Below are 24,035 nucleotides of genomic sequence, written 5' to 3' on the forward strand. Positions count from 1 at the left end.
GAGTGCGGATTCTGGGGTAAAAATAGAAAATATATTGAATATTGATCTCGTTATTTTAGGATATGGCCAATCCCCAATCTTTCATGAAGAAAGACTCCCTAATTCGCATTTGCCAATTAGGGCAAGGAAGAATTCAAAAGGAAAAAAAAAATTCCCTTTTTCATGTGATGAAAAATATCAAGATTTTAAAGGGTTAGTAAACCCTAACCCTGATGCACTGCCCTGCTCAACCAAACTTTACTCAAAGGGGCGTAACTATAGAGGAAGCAGAACCTGTGGCTGCAAGGAGTCCCAGGAGGTATAGGGGCCCCATGAGGCCCTAATTCATATACAATTTCAATAAATATTGGCTCAACCTCTAGACATTTTGGGGGCCTGAAAGATAATATGCTGTGGGGCAGAGTAATAACTAGTTACGCCCCTGTTTACTACAGGACTACAAATTCCAGAATAATGTAACATATAATGAAGGCTGAGGCATGCTGGGAGATGCAGTCCAGGAACAGCAGGGCTGTATTGTTAAAGCAATATTGCATAATAAAATTTTTCCAAGACGTTTCCCCAAATCTCCACAGCCAGTCACTGCTTTAAAAATGCTAAAAATCCTCCAATGAGAATCGCAGCTGATCTGTATAAACCTGACTTCCTGTTCTTTGTTCCTGTAATTGGAGTCGGAAGCTTTAAGCAGAGATGGATTTCGTGCCCTCAATGACAATCTATATATATATCTCTGAATTCTTTATAATCTGCTCTTATACATCACTACATCACCCACTCACTATTATAACCCACTTAGCATTATCATCCAGTCAGTTCTTTGTTCCTGTAATTGGAGTTGGAAGCTTTAAAGGGATACTGTCATGGGAAAACATTTTTTTTCAAAATGAATCAGTTAATAGTGCTGCTCCAGCAGAATTCTGCACTGAAATCCATTTCTCAAAAGAGCAAACAGATTTTTTTATATTCAATTTTGAAATCTGACATGGGGCTAGACATTTTGTCAATTTCCCAGCTGCCCCCAGTCATGTGACTTGTGCCTGCACTTTAGGAGAGAAATGCTTTCTGGCAGGCTGCTGTTTTTCCTTCTCAATGTAACTGAATGTGTCTCAGTGGGACATGGGATTTAACTATTGAGTGTTGTTCTTAGATCTACCAGGCAGCTGCTATCTTGTGTTAGGGAGCTGCTATCTGGTTACCTTCCCATTGTTCTTTTGTTTGGCTGCTGAGGGGAAAAAGGGAGGGGTGATATCACTCCAACTTGCAGTACAGCAGTAAAGAGTGATTGAAGTTTATCAGAGCACAAGTCACATGACTGGGGGCAGCTGGGAAATTGACAATATGTCTAGCCCCATGTCAGATTTCAAAATTGAATATAAAAAAATCTGTTTGCTCTTTTGAGAAATGGATTTCAGTGCAGAATTCTGCTGGAGCGGCACTATTAACTGATTCATTTTGAAAAAAATGTTTTTTCCCATGACAGTCTCCCTTTAAGCTCAGTTTCCCAGCCCTGAACAAGTCTGTCCTTTATCCCCATGTTTGATTCCAGTGTTATATCATCAAGAATGAAAATGACATAATTATCTCTTTATGTAAGATAACAGCAAGATGCCTGACATGGTGCTGGGAATCAGAATTCTCATTGGTTAATGCTCTTGCATTTATAATGAAGTGTTTGATCAATAGAATTCTCATTGGTGAAATCTCTTGTATCTATGATTACGTTTTTTGGCAACTTCTATAGAAAACTAGGGGGCGCTGTGGGTAAACGTTATAACCCCTTTAAGGATTCGGATTCTGTTCGATTGGGATTCGGCTGAATTGGGATCCTGCTGAAGAAGGTCGAATCTTGGCCAAATCCCAAATCCAATCCTGGATTTGTTGCATCATTAGCTCATATTTGTATCTCAAGTAACCAAAGGAAACGTTTTCTATTAATAAAAGGCACAGAGCTTCCAAGCTCCTGTTTGAGCTCAATCCCGTTGTTAACTTTATCGATCCACCATTCAATATAATGTGCTATTTACATTTCAGCGGAAACAGCTTCATTTCTGAGTGAGCCTGCTGTATGAAGCCATGAAAAATATGTTCGATGCATTGCTGACAGAATGACAATACAACTATCACTGTTATTAATAAGTAACTTTTATGTCAATACTACAAATAAGAAAGAGTCCTGCCCAGTCAAAGGCCTGCCAGTATTGCTGGTCATAAAGCAAATATACCGTTGGATAATCTTATTTGTTTTTTACTTTGAGCACGTGGAATGATCCCACAGCTCTTTATATGCTTTGTAATTATCTTCTTATTTTCCTCAGAACAAGTAGAAGGATTATATCACTTATTTGCCTTAATACAAGAGCGGGAGCTGCAACATTTGTTTTGTCTCAGCAGAGGCTTTTGTACAGAAATAGTACACACCTGGACTTACCTCCCAATGAGCTGTATTGTGCTGTCTAGAGCAGTGATTCCCAACCAACATGTTGTTCTTCACTACCTTTGATTTTGCTCCTAGTTAGAGTTCTGCACAGGTCCAATTGGACAGACCCCTGCCCGACCCATCACCTGACCCGCACCCGCCACCCAATACATCCCCCTACCCCAAACCGCTACCCGACTCCGACCGCATAGAGTTAAACTTACCTTCAGACCCTAGACCCGCAAAACCAGAAGTAATGTCACCATCAATTGGAAGTGGCGTCACTCAGCCACCGATTCAGCTGAACAAGGAAAAAAATCTTGCCCAAAACCACACGGGAGAGTGAAATGGGCCAACCTTAGCTGGGTACCAGATGGGTTACCCACACACTGCCACACTTCAAGGAATTGGAGATTTTCTGGCTAAAACTTGACTGCTATGGGTACCCAACCTGTTGCTAAAGACTAAAGACAAAGACTAAAGACTAAAGACAAAGGTTTTGCCCAATATAACCTCCTGCAGGATAACAGTCCACATGGGGCTATCAATTAGCCTATCACAGTCCTTATTTGGAATCTCCAAGGAATGTATTTCTTGCTTCTGTGGCTCCCCAACAGGTTTTACATTCAAGTGTGACTTACAGGTTAAAAAAGTATAGGGGACCCCTGGTCTAGAGGAACAGTGCCGGGCTTGCTCACCTTTTGTTCACACCGGACCAATCTATATACAGTAGCCATAAAGTCTATTTGCAAACTATTAGCCTGCAATAAAAAAAAACTTAGGGTGCTGCAATTTTCACCAAGGTCTACCCATTACAAAACCATAACAAAAGCCTATTAGTGACAAGGAAAAAACTTGCCCATACATTACCATGCATTCATATTTCTTCATAATTATAGTAGACTATTTATAAACCTGTAAGGTAAAGAGGAAAAACATGAGTCCTATGACAGACACACAATTAAAGCATTTTACACACAACCCTCTGGGTGCTACAGTAACCAATTTCTTTATCCAAAACATTTCTCTCTGTAACACTTGTCTTGTTGCATTCCCACCTTAGTAGGTTTGCTACCACTTCTAAAACCATCCATTTCAACTGATTCTGGTTCATTACAAAGAGTTTTAGTACAAGAGCAGCCAAAAGTTATTTATTTTGTAGTGGCTTGTCAAACAAATTGTGGCTTTATCTATGGTTGATCAGTAAACAATCTCTTGACTTCTTTTGTTATTAGTAATTCATTCTGTGTCACTCATTTTAACCTTTCCATTAAGACACATTTCTTTTGGGAAAACGGTTTCTTGACTAAAGTTTTGTTCCTTCAGGGACCATTTTGATGTAGGTTTTATATGTTTTGGATAAAGAAATTGGTTACTGTAGCACCCAGAGGATTGTGTGTAAAATGCTTAATTGTGTGTCTGTCATAGGACTCATGTTTTTCCTCTTTACCTTACAGGTTTTGAATAATTTTGCAATAGTCTACTATAATTATGAAGAAATATGAATCCCTAAAACCAACATCCTCTCAGATTACTTCCTTAATCTAGATTTATAGTTGATTAGCCTTACACTACTCCCACAACCCCATAATCCAGTAATACCTACAGCTTTATACCCCGTAAGTGTAGAACAACTGCTGAAAAGATTCTATATCTAAAGCACTGTATGGGCAGTTTTTGGATTTCAGAAAAGAAAATAAAAACTCAACTCCCCATTCCTGGAGTGCATAAGGAGTGGAGCCCTTGCTCACATTTAAATGTAAAAAAAGTTGGGGAGCAACAAGGATGAAACAAAACCCCCCTGGGGGTGCCAAATAATGGCTGTGATTGGCTATTTGGTAGCCCCTATGTTGACTGAAAGGCTACAGGAGGCTCTCATTGGCAGTACACCTGACTTTTATGCAGCCAAACTTGTCTCCAAGCCTTGAATCCGAAAATAATCACCTGCTTTGAGGCCACTGAGAGCAACATCCAAGTGGTTGGTGAGCAACATGTTGTTCAAGAGCCACTGGTTGGGGAACAATGGTGCTAGAGTGCAATTTTTCCAGTATATTGCTTCTGATGGACCAAGACCATCGCACTCTAGCATCATCTAAAGCAGAGGTCCCCAACCTTCAAATGTAAAAAGAGTTGGGGAGCAACACAAGCCTGAAAAAAGTCCCTTGGGGTGCCAAATAAGGGCTGTGATTGGCTATTTGATATCCCCTATATGGACTGGCAGCCTACAGGAGGCACTACTTGCCAATATACTTAGTTTTTACGCAAAGAAAACTTGATTCCAAACCTGGAATTCAAAAATAAGCACCTGCTTTGAGGACACTGAGAGCAACATCCAAGAGGTTGGAGAGCAACATGTCGCTCATGAGCTACTGGTTGGGGATCACTGATCTAAAGGCAGGACTAAAAAGTGCCATGTTGAGACGAAATGTGAAATCTTGATGGCTTCATCTGTATGTCCAGCTTTATTTTCTCCTTGCGTTACTATTAAAAGGGTACTTTCCAGGTACTAACTGCCAATATTTGCACTGATTAATGTTGCCATTGAGAGTACCATTTGTAATTTGCTTAGTAAATGTACCTGTGTGTGCTCAGTGGCTATTAGCTCTTTAACTACAGTACATCCTGCTGTGCCAAAGAAAGATTTTATTGCATCAGGACAAAGAGCCTTTTAGGGCAGGGATTTCATTAATCTTCATATTCCTGGGATTTATGAGTGTTTTGTCTGCCGTAGCCTGACATTTGCAGGTTTAAAAGCCCAGAGCCCAAGCTTCTCATAATGACCTTGTATAGGGAGACTAGATAGATACATTTTATCATGTTGTGATAGTGTAACTGATGTTCTAGTAAGTTCTCCAGCTTTCTATAGAGTCCATGATCTGTGATAGCAGAGACAGTTGGACTTGGACCATGGGAGATTCCCTTTTCCAATGTTTGATCTGTGTATATTACATGGCCTTGTTGTAAGAGTATTGTTGAAGGAACAGGTGGGTCACGTGCTCCATATTCTTATAGCCAAGTTCTTTAAGTAGACTGTGTTGTTCCCAAGTCTAGAGTAAACTGCTAGAGATGTGGCTTTTAGGCTGCATTTAGAGGATGTGTGAGGTCTATGGGAGTGGCCAGGGTTGGACTGGGCTGGCAGGACATTGGGCCCTAGCTCAGACCCACACCCACTTTCAGCCCGCGATTCCCCCTGATCTCTCCCCATTCAATCTCCCCAATCGAGTCGAAACGACTGGGCAGGTATGTGCTGGGGCCTGGAGGGGTGGGGTTTGAGATTAAGTTGGGGGGACTGCAGGGGGGCCTGGAGGAGGGTGGGGGTCCCTGTGGTGGAAGCCCCAGTGGCCTCTGACCTACCAGTCCGATGCTGGGAGTGGTTTGGGCCCGTATTACATATAAGGACGAATTTATTTCCACATTATTTGATAATGTTGTATGTAAATTCTTTTTGAAAGGGGTATCTATCCTTTCCAATGGAAACATGCCTCTTTTATGGGCGAGCAGCCTAACATCACCATGCACAATGCTATGCTTTGGCGGCAACAGTGTAAAGCTCTATGGCACTTGGACGAGGAAGAGGTTCTTTGAAATGATCAATTATGCTCCACGTCTGGCAGTCTAACAGATTAATCTGAGGTTTTTTTATCTTTATTTTGAGATAAAAGTGTGGGAATTATTTTCATGGTTCAGGCTAGGGTTCACAGTCCTGTAAAAGCAAACATAATGCTAAAATATACAATGACATTCTTGCCATGCTTCCTACTTTGTGGCAGCAGTTTGGGCTCTTTGTTTCAGCACAATACAAGTATGGGATCCATTATCCATTAAACCATCCATTCCATTAGGGAAAGACTGTCTATAGCCCCCATTTTAATCAAATAATCCAAATCTCTAAATATGATTTCCATTTTCTCTGTAATAATAAAACAGTAACTTCTACTTGATCCCAACTAAGATATAATTAATCCTTATTGGAGGCAAAACCAGGGTATTTTTTAATGTTTATATGATTTTTTTGGTATAAGCTATAAAGATCCAAACTACAGAAATATCTGGAAAACTCCAGGTCCCAAGGATTCTGGATAACAGATCCCATACTTGTATTAATATTTTAAACATTTTACATTCCAACAATCTTCTCATTTACCTTGGCTCAATAATTAATCCTTATTGGAAGAAAAACCAGCCTATTGGCTTTATTTAATATTTACATGATTTTCTAGTAGACTTAAGATATCGAGATCCAAATTACAGAAAGATCTGTTATCTGGAAAACCCCAGGCCCCAAGCTTTCTGGATAACAGGTCCCATACCTGTAATGCCCCCATGAGGTCCACACAGACTGGGTTTGATGAGATGGGAATGAAAGAACTGACCTGCACAGGACCCTGAACAGAACCCAACTCAACACCTTTGGTATAAACTAGAATGTTGAGTGGGAGTCAGACGTGATCCCCTACATCGGTGGCTTCAATAGAGCTTTATGGTATTTTTGTAATTGAGACCTTTGTAGATAATGGGTTTGTGGATAATATATCCTATACAGATCCATAACGCAAATGTAAATATCCTTCTAAATATAAACATTTCCTTATCACAAAACCAGTGTATGCCAACTGTAACAGCAAACACACAATTCTCATGGATACTGAGAGTCCTCACGGTTGATTAGTTTGGAATAATGCTTCCAGCTCCATTTATTTACCTATGTACATTTCCCATATGCCTCTCACTACACATCCAAGGAAAATGTAGGCCGTGCTAATTATACGATACTCAGGCCGTGACACTATCAAGACACTTTCATGAAAAATGCTCAGACTATTCTGTGTATTTACTTGTGTTAAAGGAGAAACAAACCCTTAATAAAAAAAAACCCATCCTACATACAGTGGCGTAACTACCGGGGGAGCAGGGGGTGCGATTGGGCCAGGGTCCACACCCCCTCAGGGCCCCCCGGCAGCTTGCATGCCACTGTCTTCTACGGGGTTCCGAGTGTATGGAGGAGGGCGGGGGGCCCCGGCTGCACGTCGAACGCCAGGGCCCGCCCCCCTCTAGTTACGTTACTGCCTACATAGACCCCCCTCTAGGGTTGCCACCCGGCGGTATTTTACCGGCCTAGCCAGTAAAATACCTGCCAAGTCCGGGGCCGGTATTACAAATTTAGAGCAATGTAGCTGCCGGTAAATTTGTAATACAATCAAAAGGCCTGCCCCCAATCCCCTGCAACTTACCTTTTTCTTTGCCTCTTCTAGCGTCCGTGGCCCCGCCCCTTTTGGCATGACGCCCGCCCTTTTGACGTCATGTCCGCCCCTTTTGAGGCCCCGCCCCCAGCAGCCGGTAAAAAAAATTATAAAAGGTGGCAACCCTACCCCCCTCCCACCCAGTCTAGCTGCCCCCCGCAGTGCAGATTCTGTCCAGTGGAGTTCATCTTCAGCTGCTTCGGTAATCTCTGGAATGAGACTGGCGCTTCTACAATTTTTGTGAGTTTCAGTGAGTGCACAGAAACTGAAAATTGCTCCAACTTTGCTAAGCTGGTCTCATTCCGAAGATTACCGAAGAGAAGAAGATGGCTGCCGTGAACTCTGCTGGATAGAATCTGCACGGAGGGGTAAGTAAAGAGTTAGGGGCATTTGCCTGGAGGGGCAGTTAGACTGGGGAGGGGGGGGTCTATGTAGGGTAGGGGGTAGGAGTTTTTTTTAATAAAGGTTTGTTTCTCCTTTAAAGTGACATCTGGTTCTGGAGATCAAGGGAAAGATGGATAAGTTTATTGCCTCTTGGAAGGTCTTTATTCTATTGCATTTGGGTTCTTTGATCAGTTGCTTGGGTTCCTGACTTCTTCTTAGATCTATGTAGGGAATTAGTGAAAAACCCTTACTCTTATCACTCTTTATATTTAGCCCACCCGCCTAGAACTAAACTCTAAAAATTAATAGGGCTAAAAATGCCATATTTTATATACTGAACTTATTGCACGAGGCTAAAGTTTGAGCTTGTCAATAGCAGCAATGATCCAGGACTTCAAACTTGTCACAGGGGGTCACCATCTTGGAAAGTGTCTGTGACACTCACATGCTCAGTGGGCTCTGATTGGCTGTTGAGAAGCTAAGCTTAGGGCTCGTCACTAATTATCCAGCAGAAAAACGAAAAAACGCCGGCGCAGCTGGTGCAGTTGAACGGCAGCTGGGCGGCATGCCGCCCCTATTTCTTTGCCGCCCTAGGCCCGGGCCTATGCGGCCTTGCCGCAAATCCGGGCCTGCTTATTTAGTTTAGCTTTCCTTGTCCTTTAAAGAGGCGTGCAATAAGCAGTTACAAGTATGCTAACTGTCTCTCAGTTAGATTGTCAATGTATTATCAGGGGGTCATTCTCACATGATAATAAATTTGGTTTCTTGTGCCTCCATCTGGTTTCTTGTGCCTGACAATTACAGAAATCTTCTCATCAGTGTCGGGTGGAGAAGATGTTTCCTCCAAGCTGTCTTCTCTTCTCAAGTTTTTATACAAGAAAGTGGAACCTGCACTTACACGGTGTCAGAAACAACTCTACTAGCCATGATGAGCTGTGTATCTATTAATAAAAGGCTAAAATGTTATCAGGGCCGCCATCAGGGGGGGGCCTGAAGGCTGCACTTTCGAATGAGCCGGGCCTCCCTTGACAGAAGTGCTGAAAAGCCCAACAGCCGAACTCCCGAAGCGTCAAAAAGACCCAAAGTCAAAAAAGGTGGACAAGTTGAAGTCCTGAAGTCACGAGTTCAATTCCTCTGAACACCAATTTGTGTTTTTTTATTTCTTTTAATCCCCTGGCCAACAATGTATTATTTTAATACTCTATAGGCCCCGGCCACCAATGTTTTTTTTAAAAAAATATTCTCTCGGCCCCCATTTTTTTTTAATTTGTAAGGGGGGCCCTGGTGCCAATGTTTCTATTTTTAAACTTATAAGGGGGTCCCTGACAACCAATTTTTTTTAAAAAAAAAAAAAAAATCTTTTAAGGGGTGCCGTGGCACCACAGTTAGAAGGGGGCCCTGACCATCAATAGCTTTTTATAACTTGTGGGAGGGGGGTTACCTTTTTTAGCACTGATGTCTGTGTGGTGTTTTAACTGTTGTGCAGAGTGGGCGGGATCTGGGGTGGGGCTTGGGGGCTTGGGTGGGTGGGGCTCAGGGGATTGGTGGTGTATGGCAATGCTGGGGGTGTTGGCAATGGTGGGGGATTTTTTTTGCCAGTTGCTGCTAGCGTAGTAGGCCTCTTTGTTCGGGTTCAGCAATGGACCCCAGGTACCCTCTTCAGACATTGGGTATAAGTGATACTACTGATTATAACTGATGACATCATTAATTATAAAGGAAAAAAATCTACATTCTATGACAGTAAAAGAAGTCCGATGACCATATAAAGGTGCGAGGCTGTAGGCAGCCGGTCCTTTTATACAAGTTATGGAACTCTACGGTGACTACAAATATCCACGTATTTCAAATAGGGGAGCTTTATTCATTCCAATACATTTTACAGGTTGTTTATAACTCATACTGTATGCAGTTTAAAAATAGAAGTCACAGGTTATTTATATGTTTACACTTTCGTGTACTATTCCGTAGTGAACAGTATTTGATCATATTTCTTAAGAAATAAGTTGTGTGATTGCAAATACCTCTCTGGTTTATGTGTCTTGCATTATTTCCTGATTATTTATTCTGTCTTTAAACCATTCCTCTTGTCTGAGGAAGAAATCAGTTTGTGGTCAATATGATCTCTCAGCAAATAGAGAGATGTGAGGAGCTAGCCTATTTGCCCACATCTCACTCTCAACATCTGCTAATACTGTAGTTTGTATTCAGAATTGCAGTATGTGATACAATCAGCCTAAAATAGTTCCTTATTATTCTAAGAACAGTCACAACCAGACAGGTTAATTTCTTACCAAAACATGTCATTTTTATAATTTTACAGAAAGGGGTTAAATTGTCCACAGGTCACCCATTTCAGTAGTTCTAGCGGTTAGAAGCTTGTGGGGTGATCTGCAACAGAGGGTGATAACAATTACTGTTTTTTTCTGCTGAAATCCAAATCATTGCCTTAGTTATAAGAGATAATATACAGTAAGAAGGGAGTGTGACTGTGGGATAGCAGGTATAGTAGGGAGAGATGGTGTCTATAGTAACAGTGGATAATAGTCTCTGGGAAGGTAGTGTAACTGTGGGATAGCAGGTATAGTAGGGAGAGATGGTGTCTATAGTAACAGTGGATAATAGTCTCTGGGAAGGGAGTGTGACTGTGGGATAGCAGGTATAGTAGGGAGAGATGGTGTCTATAGTAACAGTGGATAATAGTCTCTGGGAAGGTAGTGTAACTGTGGGATAGCAGGTATAGTAGGGAGAGATGGTGTCTATAGTAACAGTGGATAATAGTCTCTGGGAAGGGAGTGTGACTGTGGGATAGCAGGTATAGTAAGGAGAGATGGTGTCTATAGTAACAGTGGATAATAGTCTCTGGGAAGGGAGTGTGACTGTGGGATAGCAGGTATAGTAGGGAGAGATGGTGTCTATAGTAACAGTGGATAATAGTCTCTGGGAAGGGAGTGTGACTGTGGGATAGCAGGTATAGTAGGGAGAGATGGTGCCTATAGTAACAGTGGGATAATAGTCTCTGGGAAGGGAGTGTGACTGTGGGATAGCAGGTATAGTAGGGAGAGATGGTGTCTATAGTAACAGTGGATAATAGTCTCTGGGAAGGGAGTGTGACTGTGGGATAGCAGGTATAGTAGGAGAGATTGGTGCCTATAGTAACAGTGGGATAATAGTCTCTGGGAAGGGAGTGTGACTGTGGGATAGCAGGTATAGTAGGGAGAGATGGTGCCTATAGTAACAGTGGGATAATAGTCTCTGGGAAAGGAGTGTGACTGTGGGATAGCAGGTATAGTAGGGAGAGATGGTGCCTATAGTAACAGTGGGATAATAGTCTCTGGGAAGGGAGTGTGACTGTGGGATAGCAGGTATAGTAGGGAGAGATGGTGCCTATAGTAACAGTGGGATAATAGTCTCTGGGAAGGGAGTGTGACTGTGGGATAGCAGGCAGGGGCGTAACTACAGAGGAAGCAGACCCAGCGGCTGCAGGGGGGCCCAGGAGGTACAGGGGGGCCCATGAGGCTCTCATTGATGAGCAATTTGAACATATATTGGTAAAACAGGACAAACACTGGATATGTTGGGGGCCATAAAATTAATTTGCTGTGGGGCCCAGCAACATCTAGTTACGCCACTGATAGCAGGTATAGTAGGGAGAGATGGTGTCTATAGTAACAGTGGGGTAATAGTCTCTGGGAAGGGAATGTGACTGTGGGATAGCAGGTATAGTAGGGAGAGATGGTGCCTATAGTAACAGTGGGATGATAGTCTCTGGGAAGGGAGTGTGACTGTGGGATAGCAGGTATAGTAGGGAGAGATGGTGTCTATAGTAACAGTGGGATAATAGTCTCTGGGAAGGGAGTGTGACTGTGGGATAGCAGGTATAGTAGGGAGAGATGGTGCATATAGTAACAGTGGATAATAGTCTCTGGGAAGGGAGTGTGACTGTGGGATAGCAGGTATAGTAGGGAGAGATGCTGTCTATAGTAACAGTGGATAATAGTCTCTGGGAAGGGAGTGTGACTGTGGGATAGCAGGTATAGTAGGGAGAGATGGTGTCTATAGTAACAGTGGGATAATAGTCTGTAATAGTCTTAAACTGTTAAACTGGAACATGTAGCACACAAATGCAAATAAGTTTATCTTTATTTCAGCCATTAAAATGTATCATGTAACTGTAAATATATGTTTAAGAAAAAAATCCACTTTTTAAATTAGAAATGTTTGCAATTAAATGATCAGTTAATAAATACAGCCCGTGTCATTGTACAATATAAATATACACACAATACAGGCCACTGTATAATATGAACATGAAACCATTTACTCTGCCATCTCTATATTGAAATACCAAGATGCCCCCATTTCTTTCTCATGTGCTGCCGGCAAAGAATCCTTCCTTCTACCCATAATTCAGTCATTCAATCTACCTTTCCTTATATCTTTCAGCCAACTCACAATGCTGAAAACATGGAAATTCCAACTCCTAATGACATCTAAAGCAGTGATCTCCAACCAGTGGCTCAGGAACAACACGTTGCTCTCCCAGTGGCCTCAAAACAGGTGATTATTTTTCAATTCCAGGCTTGGAGGCAATGTTTTGTTGCATGAATACCATGTGTACTGCCAAACTCAACCTCTTGTAGGTTGGCATTTCACGTAGGGGCTAACAAATGGCCAATCACATCCCTTATTTGGCACCCCCAAAGAATATTTTTCATGCTTGCATTGTTCCCCAACTTTTTTTTTGCTCTGAATGTTTCTCACAGGTAAAGAAAATATTGGGTACTCCAGATCTAAAGTGTAACCACGGTGTTCTCCATATTTATTTAAAGTATACTATAGCTCAGCAATACCTGTAGGGCAGCTACCAATTTCTGTAGTACAGATTTTTTTCTGGCCTACATGGTGGAGGGCCGATAATGGAAGCCAGTGTTGACCACTCCCCTTTTTTAACCACACCCAAGTTATCTGCCCGAACTGTCTTCCCGCCGGCTAGAATGTAAATCGTCGACGGGATGGCACTCGGAGCGATTTGTTTTACGAAGTCGGCTGAAGTTGCCTCACGAGGAAACTTTGGGCAACGTCGGAAAACTAAGCGATCCGAGTGCCATTCAGCCGGTGATTTACATTCTAGCCAGTGGGAAGGCAGGGGAAGGCAGTTTGGGGAGATTAGTTGCCCCGAAGAAGAGGAGATTTGTCGCTGGGTGACTAATCTCCCCAAATCTGAGCGTGTGTCTCTGCCCTAAGACATACCCTTGAACTCATATGCCTCCTCTCCTGTGGATAACACAGCGCCCCCTCAGCACACGATTAAACACTTTAGGGGTCTCTAACAATGATTTTCAAATGCTAACTAGTTCCCCTCCAGCAGTTTGTATGAGGTGTGAGCAGATGAACAATGTGGGCAGTTTTAGTCTGGGTCTGAGATGTGAACAATAGAGGTGTTACATGTGTGAACAATACAGGGGGTTACTCTCTGAAATTGAGGTGTAAGCAATGCAGGGCCAGTTAATATCAGTACTGATACCTTTTAAATTGTACACAAGGTAAGCAGTCATGTGGGGGCCACAGAAGTAGACAGCACTATCGTAGGGTATAACGGTACACAGTTGACCAATCAAAACAAGAAAAATTGATATACAAAAATTATAACAGAATTTACACAAAAACCTTATTTACATCTGTAACATTTTTAAGATCTGACAGAATCTTATAGTTTTATAAAAAGAATAAATTAATTCTGTACATATAGAAATTCCGATTTTTCGTCTTTCAACAAACCCAATAGTCAGAGCCAGGCGATGGAATGTGGTTAGAAGTTATGGTTTAGGCCAGGCAGTGTCATTTGGGTAAATAAATGGTTTGGTGAAGATCATACAAAAATAGCCGTGATCCAAATGTGACCATCCAGGAATGTATAGGATATTCAATATCTATGTGATTAGTAGAATCTACTGTTCAATGTCGCAGCATCTTTAAAAGTAGTCTGGTAAGTTGAATTTTGATCAATGGGGACCTCTGAGATTTTCATCTCCTATCAGTTTTACAAACTGTGTACAAAGCTAAGTTGATCTCTTTTGCTCAGAGCATTTACAGTGATGTCTCCAGCTTCCAAAGCCTTATGTTGAGGATCTATCCACACTATTTTGTTTGACTGAAGCATCACAGGAAGAAGAGAACTTACATGGGCAGATGGTCCTAAGTTTTCTTGATATTCCAACGATACAATCACAAGCCATGACCTGAACAGCCGAAGAGGAGAAGTAGAAAACAACTGGGTCCAAACTTGCATTAAACGTGCTAAGCAGCAAAGCATCCACCCTCCATTGCGGACTATCATGTTGTATAAAGCCCACAATGTGGGAGATGTTATAAGGAGAGAAACAGATGATGAAGTTGGTGAGAGTGGCCACTGCAAGGCCTATGGCTCTCTGCTTTCTCTTGGCCGCTATGTTGGGCAGAGACATTAAAATTCTGATGAAGTTTACATAACAGAAAACTGTTACCATGAATGGGATAAAGAAGAGCAACAAGCCTAATTCCAGTCGTACCGGGAGTAAGATGTCCAACTGTTCTTTCGAAAACTGTTCATAGCATGTGAAATTGCTAGAAAGGGTCTCATTCAATGGAAGTCTGTATTGTACAATGTAGACAATGCTACAGTTAGCGCAGGCCAGAAGCCATATGATGATGCTTGCCACTATGGCATACATAGGCTTGCGGTGAAGCTTGTATTTGATAGGGTAAGCTACTCCGAGATAGCGCTCCACACTTACAGCTGTGAGGAACATGGTACTGATGTAGATGCTGCTGTAGTAGAAAAATCCAGTGAGTGGGCAGAGGAACTGAGGTAGCCTCCATCTCATATTGGAAGCTGCTTCATCCATCTTGAAAGGCAGAAACATGAGGAGGATCAGGTCAGAAACAGTCAAGTTGAGAAGAAGTATGTCTACTGGCGTTGCCTTCCGGCGCACCTTGATCAAGAAAGTGTAGAATGCCAGCAAGTTGGAAGGCAGGCCTGTGAGAAAAGTGAAAATATAGACAGACAGGACCAACTTGCTGTGGGTATCAGGATCCATGATGCACCTTGAATAAAACATAAATTACAGAATTAAAAAAAATACCTTTATAAAAGTAAATACATATTAGACCTGGAAACTATATCTAAGGATTGTTTATAGTCTCATCATGTCTGCTTTGATTTCCTCTAGGTGCTTGGGTTTTTATGCCCATGCTCTAAATACTAATAGGTAGGTCAATTGGCTTTACTGATTCTGTTGTGCATGATAGAGACTTTAGATTATAAACTCCAATGGGGAAGGGAAGCAGGTGTTTTAATGTCAGTACAAGATACTCTAAGTGGAACTGGAGTGGGACAGAGCAGTATAGAGAAGCAGGAACGACTGGAGCAGGATGGAGAAGCAGTACAAACTGGAGCAGGATGGAGAAGCAGAACAGACTAGAGCAGGATGAAGAGACAGGGCAGATTGAAGCAGGATGGAGAAGCAGGACAGACTGGAGCAGGATGAAGAAGCAGGACAGACTGGAGCAGGATGAAGAAGCAGGACAGATGGAGCAGGATGGAGAAGCAGGACAGACTGTATCAGAATGGAAAAGCAGGACAGACTGGAGCAGTATAGTGAAGCCGGACAGACTGGAGTAGTATGGAGAAGCAGGGGGAAGAAGTAGGACAGGAACAAGACCCAGGCAGGACAAGGCAGGATGAGGGGACCAGGGACAAAACAATTATGTGTATAGTATATGACCTCAAGCCATTGTACTTTGATAAAAAGTATCAGCACTGATAATTCAGCTTAAGAAGCCATGTTTATTTGCATAATAGTGTTTATTAATAGGGTTCTGAGTAGTGGGGCTTTGAAACGCCCAAATGCATCATCATTGTTTTACACCCTTCAACATATTGAGAGCCCATAGGACAAAGAAGTAACTGGAGCATTAGTTACCAATAAAATTACCCTATTGTGTTGTATTGATTTGTTTTTGATTCTTAGGTCTAAAATAGTCATCATATAAAATCCACACAAACGCTAAATGAGATGTTGATATCAGGAAGGTTTAAGAGCAGGGCTGTAGAGAACAGCGGAGAACAAAAAGCCTGCCTTATCCATCTTCTTCCAGTGATTGAATAATGAGCTAACTGCTAAGCTCGGCCGGATATGAAGCCATTGTCAGGGGATCAGATTTGGAAACTCATCTATATTAATTGTCATAAAGCAATCATACAAGTGCCTACTCTGACCCGAGGTCGTCATCGTGCTCCTTGGAACGAGCTTAGCAATATACTGTCTTCAATTAACTGCCAGCTGTGTAATTGGACAATTTGAATGGATACGTTACTTATAAATACTGATAAGAACGACAGTAGAGTGTCTATTGTAATTAGATTGTTGCCGGGCAATTTCCCAATTGAGCTAAGGAACATTATGAGTGTTTTTTTGCATTTAGCACACGTATAAATTAATACTGAGTAGGAAACAATAATTTATAGCCTGTCTTTCTAAGAATCCAGGTGGGGGATTTTCATCAAAGGAGGACTTAAATTAAATTGCTGGTCTTCTTCCAGGTGTAATATAGCCATCCACACCATATACCCCTTTACTCTATACCAACTTTACAGTTAAGAGGGTCATCTAATCAATTCCTGACTGTTAATAAAATGTTATTCACATAAATCAAATGACAAATTATAACCTTCACGTTATATATTTTCTTCATTTGGTCACCTACTGATCATCTACTGGCTACAGTCGGTTGAAAATTAATTTCCTGAGAAAAGGAATGTCATCTGATATTTCTCTGGTCACTGCTGAGCAGAGTAACATCTGTAGCCTTTTCTCATTAACTTAATTTTCTACCAGCTGTCTCCAGTCAGCGAAAATGAACTGTTGGCTGAAAATGCTTTGAAAATTAAGTTATCAAGCAGAGAAGAGTGAGCAGAGCAACATCCCTAGACTTTCCTTTTCTCATTAACTAATTTTATACAGACTGTATCCAATCATACAAAATGAACAGCTGGTAGTGTTGTTTCAAATTCATTATATCAGCAGCTTAAAAAGGCTAATATCTTTAAAAATAGTAAAAAAACAAAAAAACAATATAAATTGCAAGCGTGTTTAGAAGAGAGCTCTGAGTAGTTTTTAGTATTTACATTTCATTAATGAAATCTCTTTTTCTTGTTTGGTTGGACTGAACTGTTTAAACTTGGATTGGCCCACATCCTGTAAACACTTCAATGGAAGTTAAAATCTCGACCCATGTATTGGGTAAGGGTTTATTTGCACAATAAAGGGGAAGTTTGTCTTCAGATAAAAAGGCAGAGCATCTTGCAAGCACTTCAATTGACCGTTAGGGTCAGTTACCCTAAAAAACGACACTTGTGCAGCAAAAGTTGTTAGTAACTTCAAATTTAAAGGTCATTATGGTGGGGTATGTTCTTTACCGCATGCATTAAGAAGGGCTGTGTGTGATCGGGTGGGTGTGGCAATCCTCTGAGGCCATCAAGATACTGGAGAACATTCCTTCTAATTCTGATAGAATCCTCTGAGGCCATCAAGATACTGGAGAAAGTTCCTTCTAATTCTGGTAGAATCATCAGAGGCCATCAAGATACTGGAGAACGTTTCTTCTAATTCTGGTAGAATCCTCTCAGGCCATTAAGAAACTCAGGAGAACGTTCCTTTTAATTCTGGTAGAATACTCTGAGGCCATCAAGATACTGGAGAATGTTTCTTCTAATTCTGGTAGAATCCTCTGAGGCCATCAAGATACTGGAGAACGTTCCTTCTAATTCTGGTAGAATCCTCTGAGGCCATCAAGATACTGGAGAACGTTTCTTCTAATTCTGGTAGAATCCTCTCAGGCCATTAAGAAACTGGTGACAGTTCCTTCTAATTCTGGTAGAATCCTCAGAGGCCATCAAGATACTGGAGAACGTTCCTTCTAATTCTGGTAGAATCCTCCGAGGCCATCAAGATACTGGAGAACGTTTCTTCTAATTCTGGTAGAATCCTCTGAGGCCATCAAGATACTGGTGAAAGTTCCTTCTAATTCTGGTAAAATCCTCTGAGGCCATCAAGATAATGAAGAACATTCCTTTTAATTCTGGTAGAATTCTTTGAGGTCATCAAGTTACTGGAGAATGTTCCTTCTAATTCTGGTAGTTCAGGGAGACTGAGCATACTGTAGGACATTCCATCTCTCTGTGCTATGGGGAAATACAGTACATTCTTGGCAAGGTTTCCCTTTAGACTTTGGTTTGGCCAAGGCAGAACATGTGATACAAGGGATAGCAAAGGCGCGACCTATCTGGTTTGGCATCAGTTACAGGATTAAGACTGTGGCTATATCCTTGTTTTGTATGATAGTGTATCACTGTATGATTAGATCCGGGGACATCTGGCCTTCACTTAGCCCCATCCTCCTATGTTGTTGCTGTAAGTCCATCCTGGCATTGAACCAGCCAAATTATCTGAAAAACTAATAAGCTCTGTGAGACAATTCTGTTACCCGCATGGTATCATGTTATCTACGATAGGCCTTTTCTTTGCACTTGGAGTTTACTTTGCAATCACAAACCAGCCTGATACTTTACACTGTTATGCAAGTGGGAATAGAGATTGATCCATGTCGGCAAACAATAGAGCAAACAGCACTGATGATAAGATAGTACTACTTGTATCAGTCCCATAATAATCTGACTCAGTCTGCTGCTTACTTAAGGATATAATATTCCCCTTGGACACAACCTGCTTTGTTGTCACAGCTGTTGCCTTCGAGAAACCCATGTGTATGAAGATCTATGTATATACAGGTATGGGACCTGTTATCCAGAATGCTTAGGACCTGGGGTTTTCCAGAAAATGGATTTTTACATAATTTAGAAATTTTAATTTACCATAAGTCTACTAGAAAATCATGTGAACATTAAATAAACCCAATAGGCTGGTTTTGCTTCCAATAAGGATTAATTATATCTAAGTTGGGATCAAGTACAAGCTACTGTTTTATTATTACACAGAAAAAGGAAATCATTTTTAAACATTTGGATATTTGGATAAAATGGAGCCTATGGGAGATGGCCTTTCCATAATTTGGAGCTTTCTGGATAACGGGTTTCCGGGTAACCAATCCCATACCTGTATAAGGGTTCATTTACTATAAAGAAGTTATTGCCATTACAAAGAATACAGGTAGATCACACACAGTATAGTCCAATATATGTGGTACAGGTATGGGATCCATTATCCTGAAACCTGTTATCCAGAAAGATCCAAATTATGGAAAGGCCATCTACCATAGACTCCATTTTATCCAAATAATCCGAGTTTTAAAAAATTATTTCCTTTTTCTGTGTAATAATAAAACAGTAACTTCTACTTGATCCCAACTAAGATATAATTAATCCTTATTGGAAGCAAAACCAGCCTATTGGCTTTATTTAAAGATTATATGACTTTTTAGTAGATTTAAGGTATGAAGATCCAAATTACGGAAATATCCGTTAGCTGGAAAGACCGGGTCCCAACCATTCTGGATAACAGGTCCCATACCTGTACAAGAAAGCTGGGAGAAAATATCTAAGTTTTTAAAACATAAATAGGGATTTATTCATTTTCATGAAACCCAAGGAAAAAAATTGGGAATAAACACAATGGTGTTTTTTTTGTGATGAAAAAGTTTCTCTTAACGGCTACCATATTTATGAAAATAAATAAATAAATAAATAAATAAATAAATAAATATCGTACTCCTCCACCCTTATTTAAAATTGTATTTCACAATATTAAAGGGCCAGTTTACTTTAAATCTTAAAAGGGGTTGTTCACCTTTAAATTAACTTTTAGTGTGATGTAGAGAGGGATATTCTGAAGCAATTTGCAGCTGTTTTTCATTTTTTATTATTTCTGATTTTTGAGTTATTTGGCTTTTTATTTATTCAGCAGCTCTCCAGTTTCAGCAGTCTGGTTGCTTGGGTATAAATTACCCTAGCAACCATGCATTGATTGGAATAAGAGACTGGAATATGAATAGGAGAGGGACTGAATAGAAAGATGAATATTCAAAAGAAGCAATAACAATAACAAGGGGCCGATTCACTAACTTCGAGTGACGGATTCAAAGTAAAAAAACTTCGAATTTCAAAGTGTTTTTTGGGCTACTTCGACCATCGAATGGGCTACTACGACCTTCGACTACGACTTCGAATCGAACTATTCGAACTAAAAATCGTTCGACTATTCAACCATTCGATAGTCGAAGTACTGTCTCTTTAAGAAAAAACTTCGACCCCATAGTTCGCCATCTAAAAGCTACCGAACTCAATGTTAGCCTATGGGGAAGGACCCCATAGGCTTTCCTAAGTTTTTTTGATCAAAGGATAATCCTTCGATCGTTGGATTAAAATCCTTTGAATCGTTCGATTCCAAGGATTTTATCGTTTCATCGAAGGAATAATTCTTCGATCGTTCGATCGCACTATTTTCGCTAAAAACCTTCGACTTCGATATTCGAAGTCGAAGGATTTTAATTCTCAGTCGAATATCGAGGGTTAATTAACCCTCGATATTCAACCCTTTGTGAATCGGCCCCTAAATGTGTAGCCTTTTGTTTATTAGATGGGAGGTCAGTGACCCCTGTTTTAAAGCTGTCAAAAGCGTCAGAAGAACAAGGCAAATAATTAAAGAACTATAGTAATGAAATACCAATTAAAAAGTTGCTTAGAATTAGCCATTCTACATTAGCCTGATGAATGCTAAATGCTGAATGCTCGGATGAACATTAACAGACCCTCGGGCATTCATAAACAAGCACTCTCAGTTATGGACACACTGTTTATACAGAGGGAAGGACATCAGAGGAGCCAGACATTTCTGCAGGCTGCCCTTATAAATCCAAAAACGCCAAAAAGGAGAATAAAATGAATTTACTCTACTGCTTTTACCACAAAAAAAAGATTGCTCAAGTATAATCTGAGGAACGAAAGTGTCCAAAAATATACATCCTATTTTTGGGGAAGGGCTTTCCCTGCCATATTTAGATCTCCAGCTGTAAATAGAATGTCATGCGGTGGCTTTTCCAGCCCGGTCACTAATAATACGCATGGTGACAGTGAAAGCTTCATGTGGACAGGGGATGGGTGTTGAGTTTTTTGGAAAGGGTTTCCAACCTACCCTGTGGCTTTTCTGATGAGCCATTGCCATGGGATGGACATACTCACAACACTTTAAGAGTCATTTACCAACATAAATAGAGTTTGCAATTCTGCAATTGTTTTAGCCAAAATTCTAAATTTCACCCCATAATTCCAGTAGTGCTCCGAGCTGCATCCACCACAGATGCAATTGCTCTTGCTTGTGTAGCATTTTCAGAGACGGGTCACCTTACTTTTGGAGCATGCATTTAAACCATCTCCAATTGCATCAGGTTCACTGGATGTCATTCTGGTGCACCTGTTGGCACCTATTGGCCGGCAGTAATGCCAGGGATATCCAGCCTTTATAGGCTTAGATGTGCAGGATGGATGCATTGGAAATGCCTTAATGAATTGTGTCAGCAGGGTGGAACTGGGCTGGTGGGACAACAAGGAAAAAACCCGATGGGCCCCGCCCTGGTGGGCCCTGCCTGCCCAGACCTGCTGGTGCTCCCCCAGGCCACTGATCTCCCTGCACTAAAGGTAGGTTTAATTTATGCAGGCTCAGGGAAGGGCAAGGTTGGGTGAGGGTGACCCCTCATGCCATCACCATTGCTTTTAAGATTACCCAAATGCAGATGTAAATGACCTCTGTTGCTATGAACAATGCTAAGCTCCTGATCTCAACTAGTGGTCAAGCCAGCAGCAATAGGCCACAGTGCTATAGATCTCTGCAACTTGTCTCAGTGGGTTCAGTTGGGATATCAGACGCAAAATCCCAGGGTTCCTCTGCTGATGCACCTTTAGGTCCACTACTGCACTCACTTTTCAGGCTACATAAGATAGGACAGGTTAGTTGCCAGTGTAGCCCTGGTCTAAAACAATTTATTTGACTCAGGCATAACAATAATAATAAGAAGAAAAGGTTCCAAGGTAAATTTGGAAGCAAATGAGTGTCCCAAAATAACCTTGTGCGCAAAAGATGATCTTGGGAGATGTTTATGGTCTCTAGGTCCCAGCAGCAAGGTAAAAGTCAATCAACCATATCCCTGTCATCCAACGGCTTTATTATTGTTTTTATTTCATCAGTATAAGATACTAAGTAACCGGACAAATCAATAGTCTTGTTATGAATTGGTTCTTTTTTTCCCAATCAAAGTCTAGTGTATAGTGTATGTCTATAAAATATATTCTGTGGAAACCCTCAAGGTATTAAACCATAGCATAAAGTTAAAAGAGATATTATCATTGTAATAACTGTAGGGAAGCCAAGTGGTTCTGGTTCTGCTACCTTGTAGCAGGAAGGTTCCTCAGTTGGCCGAGGGTTCTTGGGATTCGTTTCTATATTGGAAGGGAGCACGTAACCAAGGGTGGAAGTGCTGGGAGTCCCAGTATCAAGCTTTGGACTCTAAAGAGACCATAATACTTAGAGAAGTTTGGGGGCTGGGACCCTGTAAGCGAGGACACTCATAAAATCTTTGAGTAAGACAAGGGAGATAAGGGGGATAGCAAGAGCAGTATTTGGCTTCACCGAGGAGTAGCAGTCCAAAGCGAAATCAACCTAGCGGTAGCGACTACAGAATAGGACAGAGGTCTAGGAGACTAGTATTGTCCCTGAACTGAAGATGATCCTTTATATGGAGTTGCACATAAGTGGCGAGACTAATCCTTCACAAGAAGAGTATTGGAGCCTTTGTAAAACATCTTTCCCTTTGCAATACCACTCACTGTTATATAATATAGAAACAGAGGGAAGACAGAAGGAAAGAGAAGAAAGAAAGGACAAATAGATTAAAGGTGATTCTGACCCAAGAACTACAGTTGCAGATTACTTTAGCAAGAATATAGCAACCCTGTCTTGTCCATTACAACAACTCCATCTCTCACGGAAAGCGCAAGCCTTTCCAGACTAGAGTTAGTAACACTCGGGATATTAAATCATTGCACAAATATGAGGATATAAATAAATGGTGATGCTTCATTGACCCCCTCCCTTTTTTTTAAGTCCAACATATCTAAGGACACTGGCCTTAGTAATTTGCTCCCACTTATATAAATATTTATACAGAGAAGGAATGCATGTCTACATGCAGAATTGTGGGGATGCAGTACTTTAAGGGACCCTGATAAAATAATAAAAATGTTTTAATATATATATATTTTTAAGAGATATCTGCATTGATTTGTGGTTCTATTCTGGAGAGTGAGTCAATTTATTGTTCTAGCTGACGACATTTCCATACTTGTGTATTTGCATTTATACAGCAAATCACTCCCGTTATAAAGTAGGACTATGGCTATTAAAGGCTCTATGCAATGGTTTATAGTACCTCTAACAGACACATTTGGATTGAGGTGAGCGAGAATCAGATTCCCCAGTGCCGATACTTTCTGAATTCCCAGGATTTAGCGTTGCATGAGTTCATTCGTTGACCATCATTTGGGTTCATGGTCTTTTATGAAAGCATTACTTTAGATAAATGGATAAACTACAGACACAAAGAAGAATTAGAAGAGGAATTCTGCAGTCAACTGAGTCACGGGCACATAGTACATGGGGCACTAATTTATGGAGCAATTTGGGAAATACTGTTATGGCACATACCCCTATTCTTTCTATTTCTACATATGATAATTTCCCATCTGGATGAGATGCAGTGAAACATACAGGACCAAGACTAAACAAAAATGAAAAACACCAATTTGTCTTAGGATAGGGTGTAAAATTTAAAAACAAAAACATTCTGATTTGCCACCGTTTTGTTCAATTTCCACCTTGACCCAAGTGTATTAAATGACCTTTACTTAAACAGGTTGTTTGCCTTTTAATGAACATTTAGGATGA

General features: G+C 41.0%; 1 protein-coding gene across 1 annotated transcript; it reads right to left on the minus strand.

The window, feature by feature from the left end:
• Window positions 1–13,614: 13,614 nt before the first annotated feature.
• ffar2.L (free fatty acid receptor 2 L homeolog) lies at window positions 13,615–15,119 on the minus strand. Its single transcript, XM_018224897.2, has one exon. The coding sequence runs from the start codon at window positions 15,117–15,119 to the stop codon at window positions 14,160–14,162; it is 960 nt and encodes a 319-aa protein (XP_018080386.1). The 3' UTR covers window positions 13,615–14,159.
• Window positions 15,120–24,035: the final 8,916 nt, after the last annotated feature.

Source organism: Xenopus laevis, chromosome 7L (assembly GCF_017654675.1).
Source record: "Xenopus laevis strain J_2021 chromosome 7L, Xenopus_laevis_v10.1, whole genome shotgun sequence".
In the NCBI taxonomy this organism is placed as follows: domain Eukaryota; kingdom Metazoa; phylum Chordata; class Amphibia; order Anura; family Pipidae; genus Xenopus; species Xenopus laevis.